Source organism: Eublepharis macularius, chromosome 11, assembly GCF_028583425.1.
Source record: "Eublepharis macularius isolate TG4126 chromosome 11, MPM_Emac_v1.0, whole genome shotgun sequence".
In the NCBI taxonomy this organism is placed as follows: Eukaryota; Metazoa; Chordata; class Lepidosauria; order Squamata; family Eublepharidae; genus Eublepharis; species Eublepharis macularius.
Genome location: NC_072800.1, coordinates 32,171,019 through 32,183,314, shown reverse-complemented (window position 1 = coordinate 32,183,314; position 12,296 = coordinate 32,171,019). Strand labels below are relative to the sequence as shown.

Below are 12,296 nucleotides of genomic sequence, written 5' to 3'. Positions count from 1 at the left end.
TTGATCATTGTTTCACAAACATACTGTAGTGCTTCCTGCATATATAGTTGGATCCATTACTGAAACAAAATGTGATAGGAATACTGTTGCCTGGATCAATGTGGGGGAAGCAGAAATGTATGCTGTGAATGTTACAAAAGTCTGCAGGTGCCATGAGGTTTTGGGTACGGAGAGATCTTTTAGAATTTTCTGCCAGGCTTTCCACATTTGAAATTTCTTATGTAGAAAAAGACATTGGGGCCAATTCTTATATAGCTGCCATTCTTCCCTTAGCTGTATCTCATGCTGCTCTGGTGATGATATGTTAGTGAAATCATGAAGGAATTCTTGATATTTATTTATTATATTTTTAGTCTACCCTCCCCGCAAGCGGGCTCAGAGTGAAGTACAACATTGATTAAAATACAACATAAAAACAATAAACACAGCATAAAAATAGCAATCAATAAAACCATTCCAAGATGGGCAGTCCTGCACTCCTGCCCGTCAGCATACAAAAAGGGGAGGTAGTAGCAGACAGATAGATTACTGTACCCCTTTTCAGGGTAGCCAGCAGTGGAACCTCCTTAACCCCTCATAGGAGACCGGTGAAAGGCTCGGCACTGATGGACTAAAATTAGCCTCCACCATATGATTCCAGTGAGATCTGGGCCTTCTGAAGACTCAAGTTTTCTGAAGTAAAATTTCAGGGGGCTCAGTTCACTGCAACAGGAGGGAGGAATCGACAGAAGTCACTACCTTTAAGTCTGCAGAACTGAATGGTAATGGATCTTTTATTAAATGTTAGATTTGAAAAGGCTTATCTTAGCTATGGTCAGACTGTCATTTGTATCCAGGACTTCTAAATTTGCAAGCAGAAATAACTATTTGGCAGAAAGTAGTCTCATCAGAGGTTTTTCTTACATGCTACTCCATTATCGAAGTGGCATGGGAAATGATTATGGGAGACCTGCAGTCATGCTGTTCCTAAAATACAAGAACTGACTTTTCAGAACAAGTGTTTTCTAGGCATACTGTTAGCAGGAATGGAAAGCCTCATCCTTAAGACATCCATGTCTATGTAAAGCCTTAATGGTAACTCCAGTAGAATCAAATAGGAGCTACCAGTTTGTACAAATGTAGCCCCAAATACCCTAAATGGTGTGTTGAATAGGTGGAAAGTAAAGTATTTCAAAAACCAGCTACATTTCACTTCCCTTGCACAGATCCTGTGTAAAGTGTTGCATCACTTTTTAAACATCTGTTTGAGCACAACTTATTTTTCTTTTTAAATATAAATGCAAAGAATGTGCTTTTCTTTCAAATGTAGTACATCATCCTGGGAAGTGCATGTCACAAACCAACTCCACCTTCACCTTTACCACCTGCCGCATTCTGCACCCTTCTGATGAGCTCACACGAGTCACTCCAAGGTAAGGGGTTCCAGCGAGCTATTGTGTCTCCCTGGAGCAGAAAAGCCTAAGTCTAGCCAAATAGGGAGAGCATTTCACAATTACATTTCTTAAAATTTTGTATGCTTTAAGTTTCACACTGCCCCTCCCACCTCCATCCTTTCTGGTAGCATTTATCTTTCCTAAATCATCCAAGAAATTCAGAATATGTTTCTGTGTCATATAATCAGTATTAGGTACAGGTCTGTTGATCATAATCCAAATGATTTAACTACCAATATTTTAAGAAGGAGCTTCCATGTAATTTTACCTCTCATTAATGATGTAATCTGTGTATATGGAATGAGAACAGGCAGAGAAAGTGCTCAAGGTGAGATAAAATGCCACCCCTCTTCAGACAGACCTAAATTCTCCCTCTTCTGTTTCAATGTATGAATATCCCAGGATGGAATGGGCGACACCAGTATTGTGAATAGTTACTAAGAAAAGATGTGCTGATGCTTGTCTGGGCAAGGATAGCTGGAAATAGCCCCTGTCTCAGTAGAGCCTTCAGCTGTTGGAGGAAAAGGAAGCTGTCTTTAGGAAAGGCAACGTGAGAATGACCTTGGCCCTGTTCCATTAAGCCTTGAAAGAACCAGCCCTAGGTTACTCTCATTTAACCTTTCCTAAAGACAGCTTTGTTATCCTCTACAAGTCGGTTGGAGCTGAAAGAGGCAGGTGGGCACTTGGAACAACAGCTTCCTATTCCTCTAGCACCTGAAGTCCTAAAAAGCTGTTGCTCCACTAGTCCACTGGTCCTTTGCAGTGCCTGGCTTCCTGTCTTAGCTTCACCAGACATTTACACAAGAATGTTTGGAAACTTTTTGTAGATATGCCTAATATTAGGCCACATTCATTAATATGGTTAACTTCATAGCAACTTGATGGTTACTAGTAATAACTGACTGAAGTGATTCCAAAATGTGAATACTTTAGTCAAAGGTACCAGCAAATAGCTTGTGCAGCAGTTTTATACCAAAAGATAAGATACATTGAGTCTGGCCTAATTTGAGTCGAGGCCACCTCACTTCCATTTTCTTTTCACCCACTTTGAGCACCACACAGAGGATTTAGTGGGACTTTGCACCTCAGAGCCACCAACTAGGCCAGTGCTCTTCCAAGTGAACAATACTAGTATTGCTAGTGAACAATACTAGTCCATTGTCCAGGAATAGATTTTATCCCAGATAAACCAAGGGAGACTCTGTTTGCTTGGTGGCTCTGGTCCACTCACACGCTCAACCTAACCTACCTCCCAGAGTTGTGAAGATAAAATTGAGAAGAACTGCTTTGGATCCTCTGGGGAAAACGCAGGGTATAAGTTAAATAAATAAACACATTGTTCCATAGTTAAAAGAAATTTTAGACTTTGTTAAAAAGTCAAAAGTGGTTCCTAGGAAAACATTTGAAATTACTTTTGCCTTAAGAGTAAAAATGAGCCATATGCCAAAGATTCCGCCTATGCAAAAGACTATGAAAAAGGGTACAGCTGTCTCTTAAATTTTTATGTACAATTAAAGCCTCTGAGACTGTACATTTGAATAAGTTGATATCAGGAAATGTATAACATTAGCATTCCCATAGTAAGTCCCTTCATGAAGTACCATTCAGTTCATGTAATATAGATTAGTTATTACAGTATTTAACATTGCAAACAGCACTTCTCTTCATTAATTAGGGTAATTCAATTTTACAAAAGATACCTTTTAATTATCAAATCAGTTTTAAAAGATAGGTTGCAGGCATAACTCAGTCCCAGATTGATCTTGATTGCATATGTGGATTATGAAAAATCACCTTATGTTTTATCAGCCCTGAGAGAAATTCTGATTGGTAGTCTTTGGAATTATTCTTGCATAAAATAATGTGATTTGTGACTGCCTCCTTAGCCCTAGCAAAGGAATTAACAGGCAGCAAGGAAATCTCCCTCTTCTTGCTTTGAGAGGGAAAACTGCCCTAACCAGACAGGAGATTTAAGGTAATATCCATCATATATATTGCATTCAATTGTCTAGTTTCCTCATATATTTCTCTCTCCAGCCTTGTGCAGGAAAATGGGTTTTTCTGCACCCGGTTTTTGCTCCTTCTTGGCTTTCTAACTGCATTGACTGCTCCCTCCAGTATTGGTTGCCAGTCACTGGTTTCATCGAGTTTTCCCAATTTTGGGGGGACAAATTTTGCTGTGGTCTGAAAAAACATTGGAAAAACTTGTAAGAAAAAAAGGGATTGCAAGCTCAGCCTATGAACAATAACTTTTTTGTAAGTGAGGGGGAAAGCTTATGCAATTAAGAAGCTGAGTTGGACCAAAAACCTGATGCAGAAAAGCTCAATGACTTACGAACACTGCTGCGTAAGATGTTGGAAAAACATAATTTAATTTCTTAGGGCAAGCAGACATGTGTTGCAATCATAGGCAGAGCAAATAACAGACTCATCATGACCACAAATCCTTTTCTAGTGTCTCTGTTGAAGACTTGGTGAGAACTTTTTTTTTAATGTGATGGTAATTGCCGTAAAATGCAGCTGTTACTAAACCAAACAATTTGTGTACTCTAGTAACTTGAACTTCGCTCAAGCAAATTATCATATGACGTTTGCTGACCAGCACTCAGAGCTGATACCAGTAAGCAACCAATAATGTTATCAGTGCAAGGGCTGGAGAAGAGGACATCCCTAAACTATGAATGATGCTTCTTCACAGGTCATGTGAGGAAGACGATGAAACTGCTTTATGTCACCTTATGCTGAGAGGAGATGTAGGGCACACAATATGACCAGCGTGACAGGGGGTGAGCAGCACTGCCGGCAAGCTCTATGCTGGCAGAGTCATATAGAAGGAATGCTAGTGTTTGTGCACCAGCTAACTCGAAGACTTTTATTGTTATCACCCCTTCCCCCTTTCCATTCTAACATGACATTCTAACATGAGGTGACCTTCTAACCCAAGTTCTAAATTAGTATATAGTGAAGTGCTGACTTTCTAGATTCTAACATTAGTTGGGGGGCACGAGGCTACATTTGCTCCTCCTTTTTTTCTGTTCAGGATGAGCTTGGGCTGTTCCCTCCTCCATCCAACCAAGGCTCTGCATTTTAGCAGAGGATTATATTGTCAGCCATGAAAGCTTTTAAGTGTGTTCAGTTTATGCAACCCTGATAGTCAACTTTATCTAACTTTATCTTAAGGGTATAGGCTGCAAAGTTGGTTTATATCTTATGTTTAAATGTTATATGAAATGATTATGTTGCTGTTTGTGCAGCAGCATCAGTGCATTAAAACATTTCCTGTAGTTATTAGTTTATATTACTCTCTAAAACATTGTAAAATAGTACTCAGTCTTACGAGCGTGTACCAGAATGAAAAGTAATGCTCTCTTCTCACTGTTCCTCTAGTTACTCCCTTTTAGACATTACAATTTCTTCCTTCTGTCTTTCTATTGGCAACCCATAGCTTGCTGTTGTATACAAATTGGGCAAACAATGGCCTGCACAAACAACAGCTTATCTGGAAACCAGAATTGTAAACTACAGCATGGTGGTTTACCATCAAATTAAAAATTTGGGAGGAAGGCCATTTCCACATGTCGTTATAGGGACGGCCCACTCACAGAACGCTAGCGGCTTTCCCCCAGGATTCCTGGCGTCTCCATTTGCAAAATGGTCGCAGACTGTTTGGTTTCTATTTTTTGATGCCTTTTCTGGGACCACACTTTCCCACAGTCGCAGAAAAGGCACTGGAAAAAATGGAACCCAAACAGCGCGTGACTGTTTTGCAAACAGAGACATCTGAAATCCTGGGGGAAAGCTGCCAGTGTTCCATGTGTCCCTAAACGACCGTCCCTAAACGGCCAAAATCTGAACAGATGAGAGCCCAAGGCTTGTTCACATTGCCCCAAACCATGATTTGTCATTTGCGTCTAACTGAACCATAGTCTGGTGGTTTTGCTGTAGTACCTATCAGAAGTTCTTACCTAGAGAGGAAAGTTCCAGATAACTCAAAGGCACCTCTGGTAGCAATCTCCAGGGGTGACAGTGGCTTTTGAGAAACTATTGGACACTTTTGCCCTTTCTTTCTCCCTTTAGCAAAAATCTAGTTGTTCTAAATGTGGAATTGCACAAATGCCACAGTAAAGTCAAAAATTCCTTTCTAGTACCTGTCTTTGTATAGGTTATTCTCTGTGTAGTCTCATGTCCTACCTGCAGGACTGATACTAGGACTGAGTAGAAATTTCAAATCACTTCTCTCATGTACAAGTCCATTTTAAAAAATGTATTAAAGCATATATACCCTTCCTTTCCTTTGTGGCTCAAGGCAGCCTAATGTTTCTAAATGAGAAGCATACAAGATACAATAAGATTCCCTTTACCCCCTCCCCCAAGAAAATGCCTGCAGCATAAATCTCATCAAAAGCCCTCACAAATAAAATAGCCTTTCAGCTCCTCCTAAAGACTTTACTCCCTCCACCTCTTCACAGAGCCCATTTTTCAATGAATGGATTCTAGTAGATGTCAACTGGGCCACTTGCAGGGGAAGAACTCAGAGGTGGCATTACTTCAGGGAATATTCGCTGAGGGGAGGGGTGAAGCTGCTTTGTTCTCATAGAACTTGCTAAAAGATTTAGTCACATTAGCCTGTGCAGGAATAGTCCTAGGTATGGGGCTGCCCAAAAGAGTGCTTCAAGAATAGCACATTCTGATTTTGACTCGTAAAATCACTAAGCCTAGGACAAGATTGATGTTTGAGGGACAATCAGGTTACCAAATCCTCCTCCTGTACTTACATAGTAGCCCTGTCTGCATGTTGTAATGAATGCACGTACATCCTCAAATACATGCATACATTTGCAAGAAAGAGCTAACAAAGCATTCACTTTACAAATTAAAGTGGGGACCAGTACCTGAATCAATGTGAGGTGTAAATCATGTTGAGCTGTACATGCGTTAAACATAACATGATTAGTCCGCACAAATATAAAGAAAAATCAAGTGTACAAAGTATATGGATGGTACATATAACTTGCAAACAGGGATGGTATAATTTTTTTTCAAGTGTAGTGATTTCACCTGTCACAAAACCTGTTCATATTCCCCAGTACTGTATCAGATTTTTCTAGATTTGATTTTACCATTATTGAGAGGGGGAAAAAAGGCATTTTTAAGTTTTGAAAGGAATTGACTCAAGGGAACGCTAATTTCCCTTTAAGGTACTGGCAGAGCAAACTGGAATTAGACCATGCATACATGAGCAGGAGATTTCTGCCCATTTCCACATCTCATTCCAGTCCCAGAGGCTCCTGACTCTCAAGAGGTTTTTTTAGAGGAGCAGAAGTGGCTTTCTACAGAATGGAGGAGGCAGCAGAGATTTTGCAAGCATGCAATTTTCTGTCCAAGCCATATTTAATATGGGCTACATTTACCCATTATTGGACATTATGCTGTCTTGGACACAAAGGCTAGGGCCGCAGATATTGATTGTAGTAATAAGACTAGCTTCATATACTACAAGCATTAGTGCAAACTCATCTATCTTTACAGTCTTTCTTTACAGTTGACTAGCGAGGCCTGTGACTACAGTGGTTGTAAAGAGTTGCTGAAATCATGAAAATGGCTGCCTGCTGAGCCTGGTGTCCTGATTCAAGTGAATTTTTACCCATGTGTTCACAACACTAATGGAAATTCCTCTAAAGTAGCCCCTTGACTCTGCTGGTACTAGTGGTGCCTCCTTTTACTGGACAAAAAAATATTTATGTCTTGTCTGCCTTTCTCACTGAGATGCAAGGCAGATAACTCAGTGCAAGTGAAATACAATACAATCAACAGGTACAACATTCACCAAGTAGATACAATAATGAACAACCAGAATTTATGCTTTGCCATGGTGCTCTTGTCACCATTGTCATCTGAATTTAGTCATAGCTGATTTGTCATTAAAAATGAATTGGCAAAAGAATGACCAGCAGGTTGGGAAGAGAGAAGCAAGCGCCCTTTGTTATAGTAACCAGTAGATTAAGCATTAGGTAAATCTGCATGTGTGTGTTTGTGTTTGGTTTTTAGAGTGCATACTGCCTGTCCTGCATCATCAATAGAAATGCTTTCTGTATGAAAATTTTCTGACATGTTGCTTGGAATTTGCTTGTAGGAGGCTGGAGTTTTGTGCAAGGATAATAACTTTCAGCCACACAACGATAATACACAAGTTAGTTTGTACTACAGAGTTGACATTTTGGAGTGTTGTCATTTCCCCACTAATTGGAAATTGGTAAAACAATTTTTTGAGGTATCTGAGAATGTAAGAATTCATAAACCCCACTAATACTAACTAGTCCTCTCTTGAGTGGTAGATGTCAGCATCTATTTCTTATGTTTCTCTTTTTTCATATATACTTTACTTAATTGTTGGGTATTATTTTAACTCCATTCAGAAAGAAATAAGTTGGGTGATGAAAGAAACTGGTGCAACAAAAATTGCAAATCACAAATGTACTTAGAAATCAGGGTTGCTTCATGCAATTAGGAACGAAGGATACTTTCATACTTCCGTTGGCCTTCCTCTTCTCTCTAATTTTATCACTTATAAGAGCTAGAATGTACATTTGATTTTTAAAGCAACCATGTTCTGTTGTGTCCAGCTTCTGCCATTATCCTCTTTCCTTCCCCTTTAAGTAACCAGGAGTTTGGGACAAGTATTCCCTTTATCATAGCTGCTGATAAAACCTAGAAAATTACATTTATAGCCTGTCAGTTGACTTAAACTCCTATTGTCAAATTGTAAACTATAAACTCGTTTTGGCCTGTTTATTGGCTGTTTATTGGCCAAAATGACTTTATAGGAACATGATCTAGTGTAGTGCACTGTGTTCATAGTGTGCCTGAAAACTCATTAATCCAGCCATCCTGGACAAACATGATCTGTAAAACTGCCTTTTGTAGGACCCAAAACATTCAGATTTAAATATATATATTTTTAAGGGATAGTAAATCTGTAGGCATTTACAAGCATCCTATGGAACTTGAACCTTGGGATTTTGAGTAGAGAACATTGACTTGGCTTTCTGTCTTTTTTACAGCCTTAACGCAGCACCTACTCCAGCTTGTAGCAGCGTTGGCAACTTGAAAGGCACTCCAGTGGCCACTCCATGCACTCCACGGCGTCTCAGTTTGGTAGAATCCTTCACTAACCTTCGGGAGTCCACAACTACTATGAGCACATCTTTGGGGCTTGTTTGGCTTCTCAAGGAACGTGGGATATCAGCAGCTGTGTACAATCCACAAAGCTGGGACAGAGCCGGCAGGAGCACCCTGCTGAGCACTTACTCTCCCAAAATGGCTGCCATTCCTTCCACTCCTCCAAATTCACCTATGCAGACACCTTCTTCTTCCCCACCATCTTTTGAATTCAAATGCACGAGCCCCCCTTATGATAACTTCCTGGCTTCCAAACCTGCCAGTTCCATTCTGAAGGAAGTGAGGGACAAAAAGAACAGCAGGAACAGCGAGTGTCAGACTGATGTGTCTGTCTCCAACCTTAACCTAGTAGACAAAGTAAAAAAGTTTGGGATTGCCAAAGTAGTTAGCTCGGGGCAAGCACAAGCTCCTACGCTACCTGATGACCGAGGACCTCTTCTATGTGGAGCGCAAAGACCAGTGAAGGCCTTTATTCCTGGAGGCCTGGTGCCAGAAGGCTTGCCTTTGGGTCCTGTTGTGACAAGCGCTATTGGGGGCATTCAGTTGAACAGTGGCATTAGGAGGAATCGCAGCTTCCCAACAATGGTGGGTTCCAGTATGCAGATGAAAGGGCCATCGACTTTGACGCCAGGCATCCTAATGGGAGCTAAGCTTCCCAAACAAACTAGCTTACGATGAATGGCTAAATGTATGGCTAGTCTTCTAGACATGTTTCAAGAACCTTCCTTCAGACTTTTTTTTTTAATCTTCCATTTGCTGTTAAGTTTGACAAATCAACTTTGTGCCTAATGGGAAAAAAGTGTAAAGTTTGTACAGAATGTAAATATTTACCAGATGTATTATAAATGAATCATGACACTGTTTTGACAATTTAACTCGCTAACCTTTTGAAAGGGTGTTTTGTTTTCCTTTGCACTGAAAAAAGCAATCCTTGGATAGAAAAAATAATAGATTATCTCATTCCCATAGCTCGACATCAGAATTAGCCTTGTCGAGAGAAGATTACCGATCATACTATCACAACTGTCAAATATTGACATGCACACAGTCACATCCGTAAATGCAGGAGCTGTTGAAGCTCACGAGGCGTTCAACAAAAGCAAGTAGTTTAGTATTCCAACATCTTATTTTGCCTTTGAGGAGGAGAGAGAATATGCAGTTCCGTAGCTCTTATGCATAACCCGTGAAAGGATTTTTTCCCTTATACAATAAACCTGAAATAATACGTTTTGAAAATGACTGCTAAGGCTGCTAGGAACCTGGGAAGAGAACAGCTACTGCCATTCCTAGCACATAACATGTTCTGTGTTAATTTTATTTTCAGTACCGCACTGGATTGTGAAAGGGAAAATGCTTTAATATAGTGTTTTGTTGCAGACACTGAGAACATGCCCTTCAAAAGAAAAGAGAACATCCTTAGAATTATTCCTTGCTTTCATGAGGTCAAATAATAGCCTCAGTCTAGAGAGCCAAAGTTACTGAAAAAGGTGATTGTGGGTATGGTCAAAATGAAATGTAAAAGAATGTACTACAGTATTGGCAATGTGTCCTTAGAGAATAATTAGGAAAAATATTTAGTGAAAGTGGTGCAAGTGAAGGAAAATGAAATTTTTAGTTGCCTTTCACTTTCTCTCTATAGATTATGAAATATAAAAATGATCCAGCGGATAGTTTTTTTAAAAAGGATTAGACTATTTCTTCTTAAATACTGTTAATAATTTTTTCTTTCCTGCATATGTTTCCATCAGAATCAAGCAATATAACCGCTAGATATTATTAGTGAATGGCTTTATTTCACCTGCCTAATTTTTGTCCTTAGTTCCCCCCCAGCTACAATGTCTAAAATCTTGAAGTAATATCAGACATTGAGAACAAATGAGATGACCTCCATCTGCCAAGAAGCTCTCTTTAGACAAACCCATCCAAACAAGAGCTGTGTAAGAGTGCTCATGCACAACTCCCATTCCTTTTAGTGGGGCTTGCATAAGAGAACTCCTGGGCGGCTTGTGTCCTGAGTCAGAGCGATTCTTCCGTTTCCATGTGAAATGGTTGGTGTGCATGGGTTGTGTGGGTGGCTGTTGTTCTGTGATAATTTAAAATCAAGCCCAGTTTATTTATTGATGCCAGTACTGCACTACATGTAATTACTGTGCATTGCCATTTGTGCCAGACTGTTACTAAATCATTAGCACTGATAATTATTTGTATTAATGAAACTGTTTTGTTTTTAATGGATGACAAATGTGTTGGGTGTCTTGAAATGAAGTAGACAGCTGCAATACTGCTCGGAAGATGGAGAATGTTGGGGGGCAGGGGTGAAAGCAAGCACAGGCAGTCAACTGATGCGTGTGCTTCCTGATTTCTATTTATTCGATAGACTTTAAACCTTTTAGCACATTGCCATGGGCTCTACTTGCTGTTTGTATGTGTGCACATTGCAAGTATGTAACTTTATCTTTTTATCTGAATGTATCTTAAGACAACCAATAGATTAACAATTTGAATACATGATGAACAGGTGAGGACATTTTCGTCTTAAGTGGAGACCATGATACCATTTGAGGAACAAAAAGATAAAAACAACCATATGATTCAATTGGAATGTATTACTTAAATAGATTAGCCAACCACCAGAAAAGTAAATAGTAAAAAGGACATTTATATTTTCTTTTCACAATTGAACATAAATAAAACCAATAAAAGTTCTGTTGTGGATGATTCACATTTCCTGCCTTTATTTCCGAGTGCATAAGTCATCAAAGATCTGTTTCCTCAGCTGTCACCAGGAATGTGAGACATGCCAGGCGATCCTTGATTTGGGAAGCAGAATAAAATGCAGTGGTCAGTCTTCTGCCATCCATAAGTGTTCCCATGTTTTGTCATCCTGCTGTGGTTTTCAAAGCACAGTTCCTGATGCTGCTTTTGATCTGCAGCCCAGCAATTAAATAAAAGCCTGTTGAGAGATCTTACTTTTTATTATATGTATTTTTATGCTTCTATCCTGCTCTTACAGGGGGGTTCCAAGTAATACCCTGTCCAAGTGGCTGATTAGATCCACACACACTTAGCTTTAGCAATGCTTCCAGAACATTCTCAGGATATGTTTAGCCCTCGTGCTTCAGGATTGGAGATATGACATGCATCAGCCAAAGATGGCAAGTTTTAAAAAACAAGAACACATTGGCTGCATTCGGACATGATGCTAGATCTGGTGGAAAAAAACAGAGTTTGGTGAAACTCCAGTTTGTCATAGTGTTCAAAGGCAGGATGCTCAACACAGTATGGTTTGCTTGTAAATGCTAAACTGGGAGTTTAAACCACTGTGCATGTCTCACTTGTTGGCTACTCTGTGACTTTCACTATATCCACGTTCATAAATCCCATTCTGCTATTATAGTCAGCACCAGTGCAGAATAGCGCATCTTCTTCTGATCTTACAAACTGTGGGTCAGAACCAAAGCCTTGGGAATGGCATCCTCTAGTTGTCTTCAGCTGTCACTGGTTGCTTTCTTCAATATCATTTGATAGGTGTAACAGAGCTTCCAAGGAACTGGTACTTTAGTAGATACCTGGCATTGGATTAAGGATATGGGTAGATAATGTACTTCTGCTTCCCACAACATTCTGTGGAGCCAGGCAGAGTAAGCAGGTGGGTACCCGAAGGGTGGACAAGTCCACCACCAG

At 39.9% G+C, this 12,296-nt stretch overlaps 1 protein-coding gene across 10 annotated transcripts in view; it reads left to right on the top strand.

The window, feature by feature from the left end:
* TRAK1 (trafficking kinesin protein 1) overlaps positions 1 to 11,334 on the top strand; it is a 157,672-nt gene extending 146,338 nt beyond the window's left edge. For 5 of the 10 annotated variants that reach the window (XM_054991849.1, XM_054991848.1, XM_054991851.1 and 2 more), the window contains 2 exons: positions 1,310 to 1,412; positions 8,495 to 11,334. In XM_054991849.1, the coding sequence (XP_054847824.1) occupies positions 1,310 to 1,412; positions 8,495 to 9,290 (899 nt within the window). In that variant the 3' untranslated portion in view covers positions 9,291 to 11,334. Of the gene's footprint in view, positions 1 to 1,309; positions 1,413 to 4,131; positions 4,220 to 8,494 lie in introns of those variants that run through there. The other 5 variants (XM_054991858.1, XM_054991856.1, XM_054991854.1 and 2 more) reach the window with 3 other exon arrangements.
* Positions 11,335 to 12,296: the final 962 nt, after the last annotated feature.